At 39.6% G+C, this 24,062-nt stretch overlaps 1 protein-coding gene across 1 annotated transcript; it reads left to right on the forward strand.

Moving 5' to 3' along the window:
• Positions 1–2,164: 2,164 nt before the first annotated feature.
• Positions 2,165–22,879, forward strand: sdcbp2 (syndecan binding protein (syntenin) 2). The gene is made up of 9 exons (XM_067591324.1): positions 2,165–2,333; positions 6,922–6,973; positions 8,823–8,919; positions 13,041–13,141; positions 13,878–14,042; positions 17,139–17,314; positions 17,923–18,094; positions 19,613–19,704; positions 21,156–22,879. The coding sequence occupies exons 2-9, from the start codon at positions 6,923–6,925 to the stop codon at positions 21,208–21,210; spliced, it is 909 nt and encodes a 302-aa protein (XP_067447425.1). The 5' UTR covers positions 2,165–2,333; position 6,922; the 3' UTR covers positions 21,211–22,879.
• The last annotated feature ends 1,183 nt before the right edge of the window (positions 22,880–24,062 follow it).

Raw genomic sequence — 24,062 nt, forward strand, 5'->3', positions numbered from 1 at the left:
GTATGTCCTTGGCAAGGATTTTCTTCAAAGTCTAATAAAAAAGGGTTGGGAGGTTAACAGACAGTATCACTGTCATCACCGTTACCCTTTTAACATAAATATACCTCCTCTACCAGCAACAGAATATATTTCCTGCTCTTCTTTTTGTTTCCATTTAAGCCAGCTTCTAATTATTTCAATTATTTCATTATATTATATTATATATACACTATGAGTGCATGGGATTGTTGTTAATTTCACATGTTGCTTGAGATATTAAGGATTCTACACACATAACAATGTTTTTAAAAACAAATATTAGATTTCTTTCATATCAAATGGGTATATCAGTAGGGTAAATCCATGTCTATGATTGGCTATTCCTGCTCAGAGCATGCATGTGCTTTATCATGTGATCACTTGAGAGTTGCTCTTGAAAGTTACTCCCACACTTCGCTGGAAGTTGGAGTCTTGATAAATGTGTGTTATCGCTCACATTCAGCGAATAACTTTTTTATCATTAAGTTGGTTCTTTAGAGCATTCTTAACTTTCATTCTCAGAAGTTTTATAAATAGGGGCCCTGGTGTCATCAGCTTTAAATTTGGTAGCTGTAAGTCAGTACCCTTCTGTTCTGTAAGTATGGGGCCCTGATATTGTTTTTTCAGCTTTTTCAAAACTTTATGATTCCATATTATTTTTTTATGGTGAAGGAGTATGGGGTTTTAAGGATTATAAAGAACTACTTACAAGAGAGGATATAAGAAATAAATCAAAGTTTAGAAATGACATTTAAATTAAAGATTGCACAGACCCACATATAGTTCTTAACTGAGCACTGATATCTGGCAACTGAGGTAGGTAGATATAAAGGCGTTCCTGAAGAGCAGCTTTTAGGTGTTTTTTGTGATCTTGGTGTTGTTGAAGACTGGTGAGGATAACTTTCCTGGTTGTGTGTTTAAAATACACACCATTTAACCACAAGTCACTGGCTCAAATCCCACGGGGGTCCTTTTGGAGTCGTTCAAGTTGTTGTTGCTGTCTAGCGTCCTGTGCACCATGTGGTGTTCAGCAGAATGTCTATGTTTGGATATTATTAAGAGTCTTAGTCTTCATATAGCAAGTGTAGACGTTAAAGGACACGTTCACAATTTTTCAAGTGTGTCTTAAAACAGTCACGTGTCCATATGAACAATGAAAGACGTTTTCCACACTGTAATCATTCCTCCTGTTCATACTGGCGATTAAAAGATCCCCTTCAAATGTCCTTTCAGTGTAAGTGATGGAGGCCAAAATCCACAGTGTGTCCACACACTCATTTTGTGCAAAAATGCATTTAAAAGTTTATCTGAAGCTTATATGAGGCTTAAGCAGTCTGAGTAGTCATATCAAGTGGATATCTGACACATTTACAGTCTTTTTAATATCATATTCCCTCTTCGTGTTTCCCTGTTGAGTGGTGGAAGTATAGTAATAAAAAGAGGAACTTTGGCACTAAAAAGACTGTAACGTTGAAAGATATATACTTGATTTGACTCATTTGAATGGCTGAAGCTTCATATTAGGTTCAGATTCACTTTTAAATACATTTTTGCAGGACTGTGAATTTTGTCCTCCATCACTTACATTGTAAGTGCATTATGAAGGGATCTTCTAATGGTCAGTATGAACAGGAGGAATGATTACAGCAAAAAAAAAACCAAAACAAAATAAAAAGCAAACAAACAAACAAACAAAAACAACAACAACAAAACACATTTCAATGTTCATTTGGACTCCTGACTATTGTTTTAAGACAGCCTTAAAAATTGTGAACCCGTCTTTTAAATCTATCAATCAACAAATGAAGAAAAAAACAACCATTTGGATTTGATTATGGGCCATACATTTTTGTGAAAGAATCCCAGGTTTTGCCCAGGCAGTTAGAAAAATACAGTAAATCACTAAATACATATTAAAGCAGCAAAGACAGCAAAACACAGAATCAAAACAAAGCATAAGACACAGAATAGCATTTTGTTGAGGCACAATAAGCCAACTAGGTTGGTTGTGTCATATTGATTATCACAATGTTATGTATAGGTCTGTTTCATGGGAATAAAACTGTCCTGGTGAGTGAAGTTCATGTGACCGATACGAGGCGTGACTTGAAACGTCAACGCTGACTTGCACGACCAGGAAGCCAGCAGTGACATCATCACTTACCAGAATTCCCCCTCAACCAGCTCATCGCCGTATCAACGACGAGCAAGCGACGAAGAGAGGAAAACAAATAAGCTGAAGAGGTCTGCGCATATCTGACACTCCGAAAATCTTACCAGCTGTTGTAGCAGATTTTCCAAACAAGGCATAAAAGGTGAGACTGTCTTTAATGTCAGCTAATCCAACAAACCGCTGTACCTTCACCAGCGTTAACACACATTCTGGTGTCGTTATAAGCTAACGTTACAGCTAGCTGCTACGATTCCTGAACAAAGACGAGGGACAGTTAAGCGACTCGGAACAGTTTTCCTTCATACATATTATACTTTGTTGTAAACTATTTGCTATTTCATCACTGTACGAGATAAGTCTGCCTGCTTAAACCAACTAACAGCTGTTGGTTAATTTTAATGACTGTAGCCTAGTGAGGCAACGTAACGTTAGCTAACATGATGGTAACACTTCACGACGTCGTAACTTAATGATAGAGACACACAACAGCAGTTCCTCGCTAAAGAATATACACAAACGTTTACCTCAGTGTCAGATTAAGGGAAATGCTTCACGTCATATAATTTAAAGTAACGTCAATTAAGCCCCATAATTTTCTTTGAGCCAAAAGACAGCAGCTCACAGTGCTTATTTATTTGGTAACGTGCAAGTGTTTTATCTGTCTGCAACGTGTAAGCGTATGTAATATATAGTGACCCCTGTATGCGGTACAGTAGAAAGGGTGTGGGTCAGTTCAAAGCAGTGCAGACTTCCCTGTTACAGTTGTCCGTCGTCCCTCTCCTCCTCCTCCTCCTTCCTCCCTCCCTCCTCCTCCTCCTCCTCCCTCTTCCCTCTGTCTCTTTCCCAGCCATGTTAAAATAACCAGGAAAAAGCTGCCAAGAAGGCCACAGTCTTGAATCTAACCAATTCGCTCAGGCTGACTGGAGTTAGCCCTCTTTCCTTTCCACTAAAGTGTTTGCTTTGCCAACTAGTTACATAGTTTCTGGCCGAGCACAAGAGTCATGCCAAAGCCTCTCCCTGCTGTTTTCAGTAAAGGAATGCTTTTATGGGATGTTTGCCAAGCTTTTTACCCTACTGTATCTGTTTCCTGTTTGTCTTTGCATATTCAAATGTAGGATATTTCCGTGTACATTAACAAATAAAGTCATTTCTTCATTTGAACTGCAGTTGCAGAAGTGACTCAAGGATTTGGTTATGTCATTGCAAAAAGTGCCCAAACACTCATTTTTTCCAAGCTTATTCACTTACACCTCCAGCCTGTTTGAGTGAGGGAGGAATATAAAGCGAGCAAACAAACACAGCTGAAAAGTAAACACTATAAAGTATTAAAATGCCTCTCTGTGTCCACCAACACAATGATGTACTTGTCTGTGAGGACTGAGGATAACAGAATAGAGTAGTGGCTGGAGTAGCTGGGAGAGTGAGATCTGGCAGTAATGTGATTGTGGTCAGAATGATGCGCTTATTTTAGGGACTCAAGGCATTTTTCACTTACTGGTGTCAAAATGAATGTGTGACCACCACTTATCTGACCAGTATGTGTACATGACATATCAGTGTGGACTCTCATAACTGTGATGTTTTGTACTGTAAAACATTTTAAAAGGGTTATTTTGTGATGGCTTGTTTTGGCTCATTATGGATCTCAATATGGAAGAAAGTGAGTTGAAGTTTTTGACTTGAATTATTATTATTGTTATTCTGTCATTGTCTTCTCTTTGTTTTCCTGTTCCTTATTCAGTAAGTGATGTGTTTATCATATGACTTGTAATTGTGACACCCAGTGTGGTGAGAAATCAGTCGTCACTTTTACATAAAAGTAGCACTGGATGAACTTAAATGCCATCAGTTTTCTTTTCAAGATAAGTTTTTGGTCTTTTTTAGCCTCTATTTAGCCACATTTTAAACAGTTTCTTTGTTAAGGTCGTCGTTAAATTCAGTTTTTCCTTCATTCAGTGTCAATGGGCCGCAAACTCAGTTTTTAGTGCCAACCTCATGTTACCATACTTAAAAATGAGTTCTAAAAGGCAGTGAGAAAGGAATATCGTGTTGAAAAAGAAGGAGAAACACAGAGAACGTCTGGGTCACACATTTAGTAAAAAGAAGTTTAAAAAATTGTGAAATTGAGTGCACTTGGAATGGATCAGCACCCTGAGCTGAGATATTGGAGTCTTGATCAGTGCATCTCGAGCTGCAATGATTAGTCGATTAATCAATTAATCGGTTGACAGAAAATGAACCTGCAGCTATTATGATAATCAATTAACCATTTCAGTCATTTTTAAAGCAAACAATTTAAACAATTGTTAATATTCGTCATATTTGACCATAAATTAAATATCTTTTAAGGTTTTGAACTGTTGATCAGTCAAAACAAGCAAATTGAAGATGTCACAGTGGCCTGTGAAAAATTGTGAATGCCATTTTTTCACTATTTTTAAACATGTCATAGACCAAACAAATAATCAGTTAATTGGGAAAATAAATAGCAGATTAATCAATAGGCAGCTCTAAGTGCATCACTTTGTTGTTTGACAGCTGACAGTTGAGACGGAGAGAAAGCATGAAGAGCGAGGGGGAGGACATGCAACAAAGGTCCCCAGTTTGAATTGAACCAGGGATGTTGCAATTTACGTTGTATGCCAGTGGCATTTTTAACAATAACACTACATGTAATCTGTGTGCATGAGAAGTGGCCATTACCTTATTTTTTTAAAATACTATGGACAACAAGGCATAGGCAGAAATGTAAGCTTTTGTTTATATCAAGGCAAATGAATGAATGAATTGAAATACACAGAACCAAACATACTTGTGTTGATTACTTGTCATCACTCCACTGCATGCCTCTGCCTGTCCTGTGTGCATTATAATCTCAGTCAGCTGACTGTGATCTTTCATTTCCTCTTCCTTCTTCAGGCACTTGGTTGTTTATGAGTTCTTTTGAGCATGTCTGAGTCTAGTTATGGTTAGAGACAGACCACAAGGGGGTTGGGTTGAGTCATACATTGTCATTATGGTTTACAACATTATTGGAACCTGAGAGACAGTAGACATTTTTTGTGCTTTAGCGTGTCTCCGTCTGCCCATGTTACTCATGTATGTTATCATGTTATTATGTTGTGGCATCCTGTATGTATAGGCCCAAGTGTTCATCATGTTATTATTTGAACTTATAATAAAATCAGTGTGGAAGTGCAGCTATATTATGTAGTTGAGTGTTAGCGAAAATGAATAAGATATAAAGGTATAAAGATGTTATTTCTGCATACCCTCTGTCCTCCTCTCACCCACACTTGGTCCACTCTTGTCATCATTTACGTCAAAACAAGTTCAAAGTCAACACACACAACACACACCTTGAGTTCACCCAGCATGGAAATAAGATTAGATAAGATGATAATGTAGTGCAAGGCTGAAGTGAACTCATGACACACATCAGAATAAGTGCTCCTATTATTGTCATTGTGTTCAACACATACTAACAGCGTCTATACTTGCAGCCATCCATTTCATCCAGTTGACATGATGTGGTAGTTTGTTTGAGATTTGTTGCCGATGCTTAGTAGTGTTTTCTATGGAGAAGTGTACTACATACTTATCTTAGATTTATTCGTCACTCACTCAGTTGCTATTTATAAATGCAACTTTAGTATTGGGTAATATGATGACATACAGTATTCTGAGAGACTACACAAATCTGTCTAGCGTCAGAGATTTTGTCATACAGATTATACCATGATGGCTGTCCCTTTAATGTTTCCAGAAGTGATAGGCCATCATCCATTGCTTTGTGTTAATACTGAAATAACAGGAGTTTTGTATCGGTGTGGTGAAGTATTATGATTTCCTGGATTAGCAAAAAAACATTTCCCATCTGTTTACCATACTCTATTATTATATCTATTTCTCAATTGAGTTCATCATGATTTTGACAAATTACTGTTAAGGTGAGAATTTGTATGTGGTCCTCACATTTCCAAAACTTTCTTCTGACACTGAAACTCAGTAAATGTAAGACAATGATTGTAGAGCCTGGCAAACTTAGTAAGTAATCACCACAAACATGCTAAAAATAAAAGCGAGTTTCTTCCTCACCATCTTCTGTGCAAACCTATCTAGTACATTACTAACAGGGAGCTCACAGGGAGGTTTTCCATCCATTACTTTTGAAAGTTCTGCATTCTGTTGCACAAAGACAACTCATGTTGCTGTCTCATAAGCTCTCCGTCATTCTGGTTTTGTGTTCTACCCCCTGCATCCATGCACATCTTAAGATAACATCACTCACAAACCCGTCTAATCTCAAGTATTGTAGCCCAGCTTTGTGCCCAGCTTTGGCTTGCTGAATGTTCAATTTTCTTCACCAGCCACTCTTTTATTTCATCCCTGTGCCATTTCAGGCTGGGCAGGTAAGTTGTTTTGGTTCTTGAGACTGACAGAACCAAGACAATGAACTGGACGTAGCTGAAAGCTGCACTCAACAACAAAGATGGTTGTGATTGGTCAGTGGAATTGTGAGCACTAGCATCCTTTCCACATCACAGGGAGCCATTTGACTCAATATGAATATAAAGTATAGCTTAATGGATGGTAATGGATGACATTAAGGTAATATGAGGATAACCCAGCCAACCAGGAGCTTATCTGGCTGCATTGTTATCTCTTACAACTATGTCATCCTCCCTTACTCAAAGTCCTTCGCTCATAGCTGTTTGTTTTCTCCTTAGGATGTCTCTGTATCCATCCCTCGAGGACCTCAAGGTCGACAAGGTCATCAAGGTAAGATGAGTGTGTTTAAGTCAGCCATCTATCTGGACATAATAACCTCTGTAGTAGCATTTTATGCCATTCTCTTTTACCCGTATGCTTTATGTGCAGTAGGCTTCAAATTTCCACATCACACTCGTGTAAGTTGAATAGAGGACCAGGATTGGTTTCCTATTATATAATTATAACTATTTGTGATGTTACAAATACTTCTTGTAACACATCTCTTAGAATTGGATTTTCAATGAGCACAGAGAAATTTAACATTTTCAGCAGATGAATGTGAAAACAGCCTTCTAGTGTGAAACTCTGCACATAAACCATTCTGTACAGTGAAGCTCAAACATTCAGCTGTAGGAACAAGAAGAAAAACATATTTATATATTTATATACAGTGCTGCTTGAAAGTTTTTGAACCCTTCAGGATTTGCTCTATTTCTACATAGATATGACCTAAAACGTAATCAGATTTTCATGCAAGTCCTAAACCTAGATAGAGACATCAGTTACACAAATGAGACAAAAACCTTACACTTGTTTGTTTATTTATTGAGGAAAATGATCCAATGTTACATATTTTTGCATGGCAAAAGTTGTTGATGCTCACCAAGCTGTCAGGCAGACTTTATATAAATTGAAGACATCCAACACCATTGTTACCCTCCCCAGGAGTGGTCGAACAACAGAAATCACACCAAGAGCAGGTGTGTAATACTCCGGGACATCTCAAGAAACCCCAGGGTATCGTCTAGGTAACTAAAGACCTCTTGTGCAGTGGCTACAGTTGATGTTCATGAGTGCACCACCAGGAGAACATTGAACATCAATGGTGTGCATGGCAGAGTTGCAAGGAAAAAAGCCACTTCTCTCCAAAAAAGAAAATTGCTGCCGTCCACGGGTTGCTGAAGACCACATGGATTAGCCAGAAGGCGATTGGAACAATGTTGTGGATGGCTGAGACCAAAATCAAACTTTTTGGCTTGAATGAGAAGTGTTTGGTGATGAGCAAATACTGCATTCCAGCATAAGAACCTTAACCCATCTGTGAAACATGGTGGTGGTAGTATCATGGTTTGGGCTGCTTTGCTGCCTCTGAACCAGGGCAGCTTGCAGTCATTGAAGGAGCTATGAGTTTTGAGTTGTACCAGCACATTCTATAGGAAAATGTCAAGGTATCCATCTTTGAACTGTAGCTCAACAGGAAGTGGGTCATGCAGAAGGACAACAACCCTAAACACACAAGTCATTCTACCAAAGAATGGTTATAGCAGAAGAAAGATAATGTTTTGGAATGGCCAAGTCAAAGTCCTGACCTTAATCTGATAGAAATGCTGTGGAAGGACCTGAAGCAGGCAGTTCATGCAAAGAAGCCCACCAACATCCCTGAGTTGAGACTGTTCTCCAAGCTGATATGCAGGACTGATAAACAGTTACCGGAAATGTTTGGTTGAAGTTATCGCTGCAAAAGGGGGTCACACCAGTTACGCAAGGGTTCACATACTTTTGCCTCACACAAATAAATAAGATTGGATAATTTTCCTCAATAAATAAATGAAAAGGTTTATTTTTTTGTCTCATTTGTTTAATTGGGTCCACTTTATCTAGTTTTAGGACTTGTGTAAACATCTGATTACATTTTAGGTCATTTATGCAGAAATGCAGAAAATTCTAAAGGGTTCACAAACTTTCAAGCAGCACTGTATTTTTGAGTGGAGGAGGATTGTAACAGCCTTACTGTCATTGTTTTTCCTTTCTTTCTATATTGTACCGATGACAATATCCATCCAGTATTTGCTATTTTAAGTTAGTTGTTCAAGTGGCTACTCTTCCAGTTGACTGTGTGTGTCTGATTGCTTCTCAGGCCCAGGCCCAGTTCGCCCAGACTACCACCCCCATGCCAGCCATCACTGAGGGAACCTACCAGCCTCAGCTTGCCACTGCTGGGATGCCAGGATCAAGTGAGTCTCATATATATGTGTTATATTTTGTATGGTGTGTTCTGTGTGTGTTTTTCTTTTTGCTTTCTACTGTTTGTTGTTGTGCTGTTGTATGTTTTGATTGTGGGGGACTACAGATGCAAATTAGCTTCAAGCTAACTCCTGTGTCTGCTCTCATTCTCTTTACCTGTTGGTTTCACTGCAGTTATTTGTGGAAGAGGAACAGTTCTGTAGTATTGGAGATGGATAAAGAGGAGTAGAGTGAGAGGACTATGATGGGAGGAGGGGTTATGCGGTCTTTGTACAATAAGGAGAGTAACTGGGCCCCCCACACCGACTATGATTTCTCTCTTGTTCTCTCTGTGTTTGTGGCTCTCTATGGCTTTCTCTATAATTTTATCTCTGCTCAAAGGTTTATGTTTTTCTGAGTTTCTGTGAAAGTAGGCTTAAGCTCTGCTGTAAGACTCAGATGGTGGAAAAGATAAAGAAAGGAGGCACCCATAAAAGATTAAAAGCAGGCAGAAGATGGACAGGGGGCCGTTTAGAGTTTAGAGAACACAACTTTTCTGCTTATTTTCACTCACTTCTCCCCCTTTTACCATTCTCTCACTCATTCAGTTTCTCTTTTCTTTATTTGGATGCAAAGTCCTGTGGGCTTTCGGTCTTTTGTTTTTACCTCAGCAGAGCTAGCTGTGAGTCACCATGGAGACTGGCTCTGGCAGTTGTGCTGGGACGAGGCGTGATAGGAGAAAGAGAGAGGAGGAGGAGTTGGTTTGAAAAGGAGGGAGGAAGGAGAGACCCAGGGGTGTAGTGGGTGATTGAACTACAGGAGAGACGGGAGGAGTTTCTTGTCCTGGTGTGGAGAAGGGAAACGGAGAGGGACGTGAAAGGGGACGGCCTGATTGACACCAGCACTGAACTACAGCCTAGGCAGACACGCTAACGCTGTAAACTTCACTCATTCTGCTGCCTTCAGATTGCCTCAACAACATGACCTTTCTTCTTTCTGTAAAGGAAAAACACCAAGAATGAGAAGGAGATAATAGAACTTGACAGCCTGCATGTGTGTTTTGTTTTCAAAGATGCATTAGATTCTGCATTACCTTAAAGCATCAATACAACACATTTACCTGGTAAAACAAGATGCATTATTAGCCAGGTCCTTGTTTGGTGACCGACTTCAATAGCCATCTCCCAGATACTGTTGCTCATCAAAGAGTTCTGATAAGAAGGTCAGGATAAACCACAAAAACCAAGTCAACACCAGTTTGTTTTTCTTTCTTTTTTTTGGATTAGCTTATGTGGGCAGTTGTGGAGTGTGGGAGAGGAGAAAGAAGGAGACTGTGATAAAGCAGGAGAGCACAAAAACATAAATGAGGAAGCAGGAGAGCACAAAATGAGGAAGAAGAGAGGGCAGGCCAACTGTTATGACTAGGCAAATTCAGTTTTCTGAAATTATGAAACACATTTTAATGGGTGTAGGAGTATGGGATGAATCATGGTCTGCATTGTTCCTTCATTTCCACTTTTTATGTTTGGCCATCAATTTGTGGATGTGTTCATCTCTCTTTCTTTTCTGTGCCATGACTAGAGCTGTCCCCTGTAGCTGTGTAGTAGGTGTTTTGGGTGGAGTACATAGTTGAAGTGGCTGACTGAAACAATGTTGACCTTAGACTTGACTCCACCTGGTACCACCTGAGCACTGTGGTGGCACAATCACTGTTGTTGAAACAAAGACAATCACTGAACATTAGCAATATATTGATAGAAGTATTGACTTAGATTAAAATCACTGAGCTTCTCTCTGCCACTACATGTAGAAATTGCTGGTTGATATAAGTTTTGTATGTTGTGTGTTCCATCACCAACTATGGTCAACATAAGTCAATAGTCTTGTTTCTTGACTGATTCACATAGCCCATTATCTATCAATCAATCAATCAATTTTTATTTATATAGCGCCAAATCACAACAAAAGTCATCTGAGGGCACTTTTCACATAGAGCAGGTCTTTAATTTACAGAGACCCAACAATTCCCCCATGAGCAAGCACTTGGTGACAGCAGTAAGGAAAAACTCCCCTTTAACGGGTAGAAACCTCAAGCAGAACCCGGCTCTTGGTGGGCGGCCATCTGCCTTGACCGGTTGGGTTGAGCGGGAGAAAGAAGGTGGGGGTGGGGGGGTATTCAGAATGACAACAATCATAGCAATAGCCGGGGAAGGACACCAGCAGGACTGCGAAGGACCGCGAACGCTCTGCCTGCAACCCAGGGCCTGCGAGATGAGAAAGCACAAAAAACTCAGGGGAAGAAGCCAAGTTAGTAACATGCATTGATGGTACATGAATGCATACAGATGGAGAGGAGGAGGAAGAGAGAGGAGCTCAGTGCATCATGGGAAGTTCCCCGGCAGTCTAGACCTATAGCAGCATAACTAAGGGCTGATCCATTGGGAGCCTGGCCGGCCCTAGGCTCTTCAAGATATGATGGTGCCTGACCATTAAGGGCTTTATAAGTTAGGAGAAGGATTTTAAATTCTACAGGAAGTTTTAAAATTTTTCAGGAAGCCAATGTAGTGAAGCTAAAATGGGAGAAATATGATCTCTTTTTCTAGTTTTTGCAGTGCAGCTGCATTCTGGACCAGCTGGAGAGTCTTTAAAGACTTGTTAGGGCAGCCTGATAATATAAATTTAAACTTTTGGAAATTCCCTAGTCTCTGAGGGGCCATGTTATATATACATGGTGTCAACAGTGTCGTCATAGCTGCGTGCAGTAAGGCAGTTGTTCATATTGGTGTATTTCTCTACACTGAGCTGAAATTAAATGATTGCACATAAATTAGGTAAACAAATATTAACGTTAAGTTTTGGTGCAAGCCTGTCAGGTGCCAGTCTTTGTTTGTTTGTACATTTGTTTCTTTCAGGATGGTCAGGAGGTATTTTTACATTGCTGTATTGATACTTTTACTTAAACAAAGGATCTGAATACTTCTTCCACCACTGAACAGTATGATTTGGTATCATCAACCTGCCGGTACATGCAGATGCAAGGTGATCCTGTGTAGACAGGAAGAGCCTTTCCCACATGTTGAAGCTTTGCCCCAGCTAAACCATACAGAATACTGTCATCCCCTTTGGCACTACACATGGAGGCTCCCAAGTGCTTTCCAAATAACTGGCTAGGATGCATATTCATGTGTGCCACTGAGTGACTATACTTATTTCCCTACCTCTGTCTGACTTTCTTTTACCCTCGCCAGGATAAATTTAGTAATCAGTGCTCTGCTGCAAGGGCAATGGCCGCCTCTTGTTGCCAGAAAAGTGATGCAGTCATGCTGACAGGCAAGAAGAGGGACAGACAGGTAGAAACTGTCCAAACAGTGAAGTAGACAGGAGATGGTAAAACAAGAAGTCCAAGCCTGACCCTAAACCCTATTTTACGTCTGTAATGGTGTGTTAAAATTCAAAGGAAAAGTTTGGTTAATAGCCTGGGACTTAAGTATTACTTCCCCAGCTTTTGAGTTTAGGAAAAGATGAGAGAGGCCTCATGACTCATAACCTACAAGCAGATCTCAGATACAATCACAGATATCACCAATTTGCATAAAACTTTGTGTGTATATTTGTATAGATCAGGTCAAAGAGGAAGAGAAGGATTGGACACACAGACCATTTGAATATAGTGGCCTGAATACTGATGCCAGGAAAGTTTTACCGCACTGCAACACAGACTGCTCATTATCAGCATTCTTCCAGTGGAGGGCTCCATGTAGCTCAAGCATGACCCTGTTGTGATGGACAGCATGAAAGTGAAGGAAAGAGTGAGATGAGCTACTTAGGTGCAGCTGACATTACAGTGTTTGTAGTTTGTACACCTGTGAGAACATTTTATAAGTCTGTGTTGCAAACGTAGTATTACCATATTCATTAATCCATTATGTAACCTTTAGCCGTAACTGTTTTTCCCTTTTCTTCCATGTTCTCTCTCTCCTACCAACCACCTGTCTCTCACACCCGACCTCTCCCACCTGCTCACCCACCCTCCATCTGCTCCCCTCAATTCTCAACCTCAATTCTTTCTTTGGTTTCCTTTTTCCACCCACCCTCCTCCTTTCTCCCTCCACCCATCTCTCCATTCTCCCAGGCCTGTACCCAAATCTGGAGGAACTGGGAGAGTACATGGGCCTGAGCCTCAACAGCGATGAAGTTCAGAGGAACCTGGCCCTGTTGCCTGTGGCTGACAATGTAAGTGTTTGTGTTTGTTGTTTGGATGTATCATTAACATCTTATTCCATCATTGTTTTATGTGTGAATTTGTTTTTGCTTTGGTTAAAAAAAATAATGATTAAGAAATGCTATGGCCTCAATTAAAAGTGCCAGCCTCCTTTAAATACAACCTGTTTTTAGTAAATGAAAGCAGCCATGCGCTGTAGATATATCAGAGCACAACAGTGCGCTGTTCCTGGAGATCCACATTACTGAATGACTCACCGCAGGCCTGGAGCAGTGTGTGGGAGGGTGCGATCTCATCACTCCCCTCCGTGTGTGTGTGTGTGTGTGTGTGTGTGTGTGTGTGTGTGTGTGTGTGTGTGTGAGAGAGAGAGTGAGTGAGTGTACATGCGGCTCCTGCAGATGTCAAGGCTCTCACAGTGCCCTAGCTCGTCAGCTGACTTTTAACCATCTGTGTTCTCTGCCATTTTCTAATATCGTCACCTCTACCATTATTCTTTAGATGTATTAATTTCTTTGTATTTACTGCAAAGCATATTAATAATGAAGTTTTTAATGGCATCCCTGATTTCATTCACTGGTGGAGAAGATGAAATCCTCCCACATACTGTCCCTCTATTTGATGCAGTGTTCCTTTTTATCGCTAGCTGAATTTTAATGTAACATTCCTCATTAATCCTTTTCTTCCTCTCACCTCGTTCTTTCTCAACCCACCTCTTCCACTTTTCCGGATTCCTCTTCCCCTCTTCAGCAAGTGGCAGTGCCCTCCCTCTCAGGTGTCGGGGGGATGGTGCGGCCGGTGACAGGGGCAGATGTTGGCATCAGGAGGGCAGAGATCCGACCAGGGCTGAGGGAGATTATTCTCTGCAAGGACCAGGACGGGAAGGTCGGACTCCGGCTCAGGTCCATCGACAACGTGAGTCAGCATCACAAAGTCATTGACAGGCACCTGTTCTTGCATTAATTATTTAGCCCAGACTGACTGTCACTAACACCCTTTTGACACTATACTGATGACTGAGGAAATATACACCCCCTGCCTCCACTTGATATTGAGATCTGGGTCAAACTCTGCTTCGCTTGTTGTAAACATTCAGTGTTTAACCTGTTTTGCTCAGTGTTTCGACTCTAGACTCTGGTGTCCTGGCATCCCAGGGATGGTAAAAAATGTGTTTGGGATGAACAGATTAACATCCGGGACGCTTAGCAAAACTTTCACTTAGCAAATAACAAACTAAACTGAACGCTAACTACAACGGAGCACGTTTTCTCATGCTGTTACTATGGTTACTAGTGATGCCCGGATTGCATTTATATCCACAGGCATCCTCGGATTGGGCGGGTCGGGTGGCATAAAGATTAACATTCTGATTAATAGTGTAATAGGTCGCAGGTGTTGAAATAATACATCATTAAAGAGGAAAATATTAATTACATTCTCAAAAATATGAACATAGCAGAGCAGAGCTGCAGTCAGCTGCTGTAGCAGACCGCTTCGTTTTTCATCAGCCACAAATTACTGACCCACAACTAAGCAAACTAACAACAAGGAAAACCAAGAAATAGACAGACACTAATTACACTTATTTCTACAATTATCTAAGAGAGATTGTTGGAGAAATTGGTGCACTCAGCATGCTACAATCTTTTCAGACAGCATGGGTTATCAGGAGCAGAAATGGGACCACAGCAGACACCATACATAGTACATAAATATGAAGGCACAGTTCACCACAGAAACATTTACAATTATCTCTAATCTCTAATCTTTAAAGTAAATTGTTAAAAAAACATTCTGATTTATTTTCACCCTTTTTCTAATTGGGAATGTCTCAAATCTGTTTTCTTTAGTACAACTATTCATATCGCACAGTGAAAATACTGTAAAATCCTGCATTCAAAGTTTTACTTAAAAGTGAAGAGAGGTATTGTCAGCACAATGTACTTAATGTACTTGCTTTTAATTCTAACCATTTTATATAATGCTGACTAGTTAAATAAATAATAGTGAATCATTTTTTGTTTGACATTCATCTGTCAGGTAAATGCAGTGGTACAATGTTTTCCTCTGAAGTAGAAGTTGGTGCATATTTTTTAAGTGCTTTGGGGGTTTTTGTAAGTCATTTCGGCGTATAATGTGTTAGAAAAGCAACATAATTCAATATTTTTCATATCTAAATATAGTAATAAATCTATAGTTGTTAGGGGCCCTTTTAGTTGGGGCCCCAGGCAGTTGCCTACCTTGCCTGATGGTAAAGTCTGCCCCTGTACATCAATACAACACACACACAATAACGTAGTGGCTTTAGGTCACCAAGACCTCAGTACAGAGACCGAAACGACTGAGACTGAGGCACAGAATTTTTCCCAAATTCAGTGTTCTCCTATTAATTTTTTTCTTTTCTTTTTCTTTTTCTTTTTCTTTTTCTTTTCTTTCTTTATTTATTTATTTATTTTTTTTTACAGCCTTTCAGTTTTGTTTTAAACCTATTTATTTGAATGGAGCAAAATAAATATAATGATTTATTTCCTCAACATTTTAATGGTGTTTTTATTATGCCAACTAACAACTATAGATGATAATAACAAAATAAAGAAACAACATTTTGATTTTTGGGGTGGTTAAAATTGTTTTCAGGACGGTTCTGGGATGGTGGTGAAAACGTTAGTCACATTCATCTGGTGAAGGAAGTTTCTCACTGAGAAAATCACTGAAAATCTGAGTTTAAGGTCTGGACTTACAAGCATGATTTGTGATATCACAACTAGTTTGAAGCCAATCGTGGTCCAGTACGGAACTGACAAGTGTGATGTGGAAACTTGAAGCCTCCAGTGCACACACACCGAGGATAGACTTCACACTGGAATAGAGGAGTAGGAGACATCAAAAAAAAAGTATATTCATAGATTTTGGATTTTTCAATGAGGGAATTAATAGATATAATTTAAGAATTTTTAACATGCAAGTTAAAATGTGCCACTATGTGTTATTGACACATAATTTCTTAAGAGTACTCCACCGATTAAGTATTGCACTCCTACTGTATGACATTGTAGGACTCACAATGGACATGGACAATGAAAAAACAGATCAAAATCATCTTTTTTATTCCATGCACTGAGCTGAGTAACATTTATCAACAACGGTGATCAAAGTTGATGCTGATGCTACTCCAGCAGCTAAAAGTTCCTCATTGATAAGATGGAAGTTGTTCTCTTTGTTAAACATGAAATGAAATCTAACATTGCTTAGTCCATGCAGTGTTTCAAAATGAATACCTGACACAAAGTGCAGAAAATGTACTTTAGAAAAACAATAGACAGTCAGTTTTTGGTATTGTTAGTGAACTGTGAATGTCGCATTAAAAGGCATGTAAGCACAAGCATGAAGTGATGAGTAACAGTAATAACTTAACGCAGCAAATGAACAGAGCAGAACAGAGAATAGTATTTAATGTGGATCAGTCACTCCAAGCAGATACGCAGTTCTGTTATTTGGTAGTATAGGGGGAATATCAGATTGGTGCATCCCCAATTCGTAGGATACATATGCATTGTATATGCATTAACGCCATAAGAAAAGCAAGAATACAAACAAAAAAAGTGAGTGAATGATCTCTTTTGATACATGGCCAGCTCAAGAATGCTAATAGGCTCCTGAAGATAGAAGATTTTAGTGTGTTGGTGATGGATGTGCTGCTGCACTGTGCTGCTACCGGCTAACATAACATCCAGTAAACATGCTCCATTTTGATTTGGGGTGTTGAATCCTCAAAATAGACCATAACGATTTGAATTAGAGACATCATTCCAATCAAACAATTCATTACATTGCACTGACAACAAGTAAAACCCTGTAATTTTTTCAAATCATCTAGCAATGTCTTTCATCCTTTTCAAGATGTTTTATCTCTTCTTTCCTTGCTGTATCCTCACTTTATCTCCCTTGAGTTGCTCCTTTGTTTTCTCTCCAGTATCATCTTTTGAGTGTCTTCTCTCTTTCCTCTCTCAGGGAGTGTTTGTCCAGCTGGTGCAGGCTAACTCCCCTGCGGCCCTGGCCGGGCTGCGCTTTGGGGACCAGGTCCTTCAGATCAACGGGCAGAACTGTGCCGGCTGGAGCATAGACAAGGCCCACAAGGCCCTGAAGACTGCGGCTGAGACCCGCATTGAGCTGGTGGTCAGGGACAGGTGAGGAGCATTTCATATACAGAGGACATAGGGTTACAGCAGGGTGTCCTTATATTTTCTCAAGACTTGTTGATATTCTGAGGTCTGGTACTGGTCCACACCTCTGTTTTACATGACATGGAGCAACTTTACTTCAGAAACTATGCAGCATTCATTTGTTCAATGTGCTTGAAGTTTTATTGTATTTCATTTGCATAAAAGCTTTGTGTTTAAATGTATTTATAGATCTCTGTAACCTTTAAACAACGGAGATTTTCTCCGGTTTCTAAACAGTTTCATAGCATCTCATTAGGAACTGGAATGAACACAGGAGAACAACCAAGTTGTTGTTTTTTTAATGTTTGGCTCCCTCTGCTGGCTGATCTGTCAGTTGTATTTCATTGCTGTCCTTGTAGTTTTGTTTTGATTATCATTAAGGGAGTTTCTTTTTGTCTTGCCTTCTCCCATCTGTTCCTGACTTTTTCCCCTTTGTTTTCCTGATCACAGTTATAACAATCATTTATCATAATTAGTTTACAGGCATGTTGGTATGTTGTCATTTGAAGAAAGAATCTCAGGATCAGGCTGTCTCTAACAAAACTTTTCTCTCTGCCTGTGTCGGTCCCTAGGCCATTCCAGCGCACCGTCACCATGCACAAAGACAGCTCAGGTCATGTGGGCTTTATCTACAAATCTGGTAAAATCACCTCGCTGGTCAAGGATGGCTCTGCTGCCCGCAATGGTGTGCTGACTGACCATTACATCTGTGAAATCAACGGACAAAATGTTATTGGACTCAAGGTCAGGCACTTGTTTCTGTATATGAGTATTTTCATCAAATGGTTTGTGATGGATATCAATTCTTTAAGTGGTTTTGTGGAGGTAATGTGTATAATCTTCATTGTGTCAGTCAATGTGGAAGAACATGAACTAAAGAATCATCTGTTGACTGTTTGATGGTTATTTATTTGTGCTGTAAAACGTGACTGCCGTGAAACAATCAGAATATAACGTTTTATTTCTCTCGTTCAGCCGCTTTGTTCTCACTACCGCTCGCTCTCCTTGCTCAACTACCGCCACTCTCTCTCTCTCTCGCTCTCTCGCTCTCTCTCTCTCTCTCTCTCTCTCGCCGGCGCACAGCTGGCTGGCGCTCTCTCTCCCTTTTTTGGCTGCAGAGAAAACAGCTTTGTTCTCTTGGAAACAAGGTCAGAGTTGGGCCATCAAGACATTTTGACGCGCCTCGTAGCGCTTTTAGCGCGTGTTTGGCTTTAAAAACAATAGGTGTACTTCAAAACGCGCGTGTCAGATGCTTTCAGTGTATTTGGGCCTTAATGCACGATTATGCTTTGTTTATTACAGCAAAAGAGCTTTGGAAAGCCTTTAGTTGGTTGTAATTATTTAAATGCAGTTGTTGCTGTGTGACAGGTGGAACAGTAACTACTAAGTACATTTACTCAAGTACCGTATTGAAAAACAATTTTAAGGTACTTGTACTTTACTTGAGTATTTCCATTTGATGTTAATTTATACTTGGACTCCACTACATTTCATTACTCTTTGGGTTGTTTGCAGTTCCACCAAAGAGACATTTCCCCTCACATAGTTTCAAATATATAACTGTTTATGGTCCAAAGAGGTAAAACTCTCCAATATTTCTCAAAAACACAAAATTAAAGAAAAGTTCTGGAAAAATGAATCCAAATTAAATTTAATGTAGCAGAACTATGTTTTTTCTTCCTTCCTACCCAATATATAATCCCAACACCCCAAGATGTATTTTATAACTCTCACAAAGCTGTTCAAACTAGCTCCACCTTTAGCAGCTATGGCAATAAAATGCTGCATATGCGTCAACTTATCAGTATCAATAATGTACTTTGTTAAATGTATTTAATATATCAGTCACAGCCTGATTTTCTGCAAAACGAGTACTATAATTGGCCAGGGCGATAATTGGTGGACCCCCAGTTTTGTGTATCACCAGTAAACGACTACAAGTCTGAAGGATTTGATGCAGTGAAGGTTGTTTTTCATTTTACTGTCTTGACTGAGGAGTTATTTGTTATAGTATTGTCTCTTTAGACACCAGTCTGTGACACCATTTTGTGGATTTGCCGTTTGGAAAATGGAAACATTTTTGATATTTGTGTCACAGATGCCCCATACCTAGCTTTTGTTTCCAATGATGCATCCAAACACTAGAGAAAAACTGTGTATGTGTACAAGTGAATGTGCTTCACAAAACAAGAATTTAATGTGATCTGTTTTAATAATTACCTGAGATCCTTACATGTCACTGTGCCTGTGTGAAAATTTCAGGATTCTCAGATCAAGGATATTCTGTCCACGTCCCCGACCGCCATGACCATCACCATCATGCCCAAGTTCATCTATGAACACATGATTAAACGGTAGGACTGCCATTATCTCGGCCATGAACTTTAAGGACTCATTTTGTCCCTCGACATCAGTGATTCATACAGAATCAGAAAGTCCAAATCTATCTCTTTCATGAATAGATAATGAATGGAATAGAGCCTTTATTCAACAACAGATTAATGGACCTTTTCCACTGCAAACATAACATTAGTTACACTAATCACACTGATCACACTACATACACACCTGCTGCAGGTGTGTATGTAGGACAACAGGACTGTGGTGACTCCAGGTGGCTAGCTGGCTCTGGCTATCTCGTATTGAATTGAACAGTCATGTTGCTGAGTATGTACAAGAGGGACAAACTGAAAATGACTCTGCACACTGATCTGTGCTCTCAGTTTGTGTTTGTTGACAAGGCACCATCTCTGATTATGAGAGTTGAAGGTCTGGGAGCCAACTAAACAGTTTCCACATTCTACATCTCTACCTGCTGGGCAGCTGCTAGCAGCAGTCTGCAGATATCAGACTGATGTCTTTGAAGCAACACAAACAGCAGCAGGTCAATTAATGAGCGGATATTCTGCTCTGTCTGTGCTGAAAGTGATTATTAAACTGGATGCCCATGATCTTCTTAGTTGAAGCACCTGGTTTTGACAGTCAGTAGCTGTGTGAGATAACAAGTATTTTATGCAGAATGATGACAGACTTGCAGGTGGTGCAGCTCTTTTATTATTCTTGCTTAACTGTCTAAAAATATGATGTTTCAATCTTGAGAAAATCGTGAGTCGACCCCCAGGCTTGAAAAAAATCCTGATTTTGTTTTTGGTCTATATTGACCAGACCTATTTACAGGCGTTGGAGAGTTCTACTGCATATGTGGAAAAAAGTACTATAAAGTCTTTTGTGTCTCCAGAGGGAGCTCTGTGAAATCTGGTTAAAAAAAAAAGTGATGACACTTGTGTCAGTGTCAGAAAACTACAAGTTTGAAAATGAAACAAATCTGGGGGGTGCAGAGTAAGAGGGCAGTGAGGTTACCAGACCTCTGTAGCTCGCTCCTCATCTCTGCTGGAGGCTAGCAGTTCCAAGCTACATGAGCCACTACTAGCATAACACACTTGAATCTCCAACCAATTTTTTGGCAGTTGAGCTGCTTGTGGGAAATGTAGGTGCCAGGATGAATGTGTGGAATAGATATGATATCTCTGGTTCTACACAATAGCAGGGTCCATGAACTGAAACATCTCAATTACATTAATAACATTAATTTCACCTGTTTAACAAGACAAAATGTCTGGGCCCACTGTCTGATGAGGAAGGGACATCACACCACTTTTAAATGGCCCTTTTCAATTAAATACTGTATGCAGCAAATGTAAATTAGGTTACTGGACTCAAGCAACCTTAAATCAACCTTGTCTGAAGAGCATTGTCCTGTTCACTGACAAGCTGGGTATGACTTTTTTTTTTTTCTTCCCTCCAGGATGTCCACCGGTCTTCTGCGGTCAGCCATGGATCACTCTGTCCCAGAGGTGTGAAGACCAGAAGAAAGAAGAGTGTAAACTGTCAGGATGTCTACAATATACAGAGATATCTCTCTTTCTCTCTTTTTCTTTGTCTATCTGTCTGTTTCTGTCTCTCTTTCCCTTTTTCTTTCTGTCTTCATATCAAACCACCTCCTGCATCACAATCATCATCGTAGTCATTACTCATCATAACCTTGAGATGCCTTTTTTTTTCAATTTTTCAATTATGTTGTTCAGTATATTTCCTTTTCTACATTTTCCTCATCTCTGTTGACATGTCTAATACTTTTTATGCTAACCTTGTAGTCTATGTATTACATGTTTTTTTTTGTTTTGTTTTTTTTTTTTTCTTGTTTTGTATTTGAGATCAAGGACAGTACAAAATGTTTTTTTTAAGCCATGCACACTATCATGAGTCCAGAGCTTCCTCCTCATCGTGGAGATGAATCATTGGCAAGTGACGTTTCACCTTGTCAAAATGCTGTAAAAGCCAACGTTCAGCCATTGGAGCCCTACCATGTAGATTACGGCTGCACTCTCAATCCCTGCACTTGGCCTCTAATATGCATACGTAAATAATCTCAGTTGAATTAACACCATACGTGAAATTGTTGGCTGATTTTACTCTAGATTCTACTTTTACATGGCCAGTAAAACTAAAAGGTTTTAGCAGTGAGTTGTTTTTAGTTTATTGGTGAATAGATTTTGACATCGAGATTAGTTTTTTTGTGAATACACATAAACATTCATGGTCCCCAGATTCTAACATAATTCAACGCTCCTAAACATTGTGAGAGTTAGAAACGTAGCAGCTTCCACCTTCTCCAAGAGATGGCAATGTCTCATTGTACCACATTCCCTGTGTGTGCAGGCAAAAGTCGTGATAGGACTCTGATGTGTTGTGTTTGAAGGTACTGGGAGCAATGTGTGCACATTTCAGGGGAGAGTGTAGGGAAGGGGGCAGCAGTGGATGTTTGTTGTCCTATGCAGCTGGGACTCGACCCTGTTCACAAACACTATAAGAGCTATGAGACAGTGAAAGGCACAAGTAAGCAATACCATAGTGTGTTATGTGATTCACCATGAGGAGGTCAGTTGTAATTTTGGAGGGAATTGTTGGTATCTGTTTGGACAGGGTCTGTGCTGGGCGGACCCACTAAGTGCACTTTCCACTACCTTTTTAAAGAGGTTGTCTTTCCTGCATCCATTTCAACAGTTGTGCTTTCTTTTATTATTGTGTTTGTGGTGCCTCATGTTAATGAGAGAACTCTTCTATATGTTGTACATTAAATACAGGAAAGCTGCTTAAATTTGATGCTGAAAATCATCTGCTCAAATTGAAGCCATTTAATTCCACATCATGGGTTTAGCCAATGACCTTGCTCTCCTCTGCTAAGCGTGTCGGAGGACCTCCCTCTGTAATATTCCTTCCTTGACTGATGAGCACAGTAAGACTGAGCAGCGCTCACAGTTGTGAATTTCTACTTGTTATATAAAGTTCCTCCTTTTAATGCTGTTCATGTTTGAATGCATGTATTCCTTTAAATTTCTAGGTATGCAAACTGATAAACATCATTCTCATTCTGTAAAAAAAAAAATGCTAGAAAAATCTAAAGGTTTATATACGAATGTAACCAAGATAATATTGTAAAACAAATAAACAGTCTTTCTGTTCACATTAGCTCGGCAGTATTTGTCTTCATACTATAACATATTTTGTTCTTTAGGATCAGTGTGGTTTGGGGGAGGGGGTGCAACAAGAAATTCCAAAAATGCTGTCACATGCAAAAAAACATCCAGATACAAGATTCAGACAAACACACAGATGGAGACAACAGAAAGGTTTCCTCCATGCTGTTTAATATAGGGGCTTTTGGTCTTTCTTTATACAGTATGGTGGGAGTGTGAATGGAGAAGTAGCCTACTGATGTCTTTTGCTGTACACACTACTATTGCCATTAAAATAGTTCATTTACATTACGTTATCTGTAGATATTAATGATGTCAGATGAATTCCTATACAAGGCATTTGAATGTCCTCACTGGAAGGATGTTAAAGGACTATAATCTTTGTATACACTATCATTACAATGGCTATGAAACACATAATCACACAATCAGACAAGGATTAAAGCATAAAATGACAATACACATCAAATGTTGACCAAAAAAAGCCAAACACCAACCACCCCCCTCCCGCCCACCACCTCTTCCTGCCCTCCTCAACAAATATTAAGCATCTTGTGTGTCTAAGGATGTACGTAGTATATAATTACTCACTCACCCACATACCCTGGCAAACCACACTACACTAGTTCAGGTGTATTATGGGACAGAAATAGAAAATGGGGTCACTTTGACATACAATGACATATGTTCTTTCAGGACAATGGCAGAGACAGTGTGCTCTCACGATAATGGCCTTGTTGTCATTGTAATAACATTAGAATGGATCTTGATAAAGTGCTGCACTGTAAAGACTGTTTGAAGGAATATCAGATTCAACTTTTAATGAATAAATCTGAAACATTTAACAATGGAAATGTGGACTGTCAGAATCCAAAACAAGGTATGGGTGTTACCAATTTAACAGGAAAATGTAGGGGACAAAATGCCTTGAAAGATTAATGATGGGATTATGTTCACCAGACTCCATTAAGACTAGTGAATCCCTTAAGTCCTGAATTTTTTTTTAACAACTTGTGTTATTGTCTTCCTTCTTATCTTGCAGGCACAAGATAATAACTTTTGTAAGGCTGCAACTCATTTTTTCAGTTTCAATTAATCTGCTGATTATTTTCTGGATTCACTGATTAATCATGTCGTCTTTAAAATGTAAAAAAAAACAACAACAAAAAAACAAA

Source organism: Thunnus thynnus, chromosome 6, assembly GCF_963924715.1.
Source record: "Thunnus thynnus chromosome 6, fThuThy2.1, whole genome shotgun sequence".
In the NCBI taxonomy this organism is placed as follows: Eukaryota; Metazoa; Chordata; class Actinopteri; order Scombriformes; family Scombridae; genus Thunnus; species Thunnus thynnus.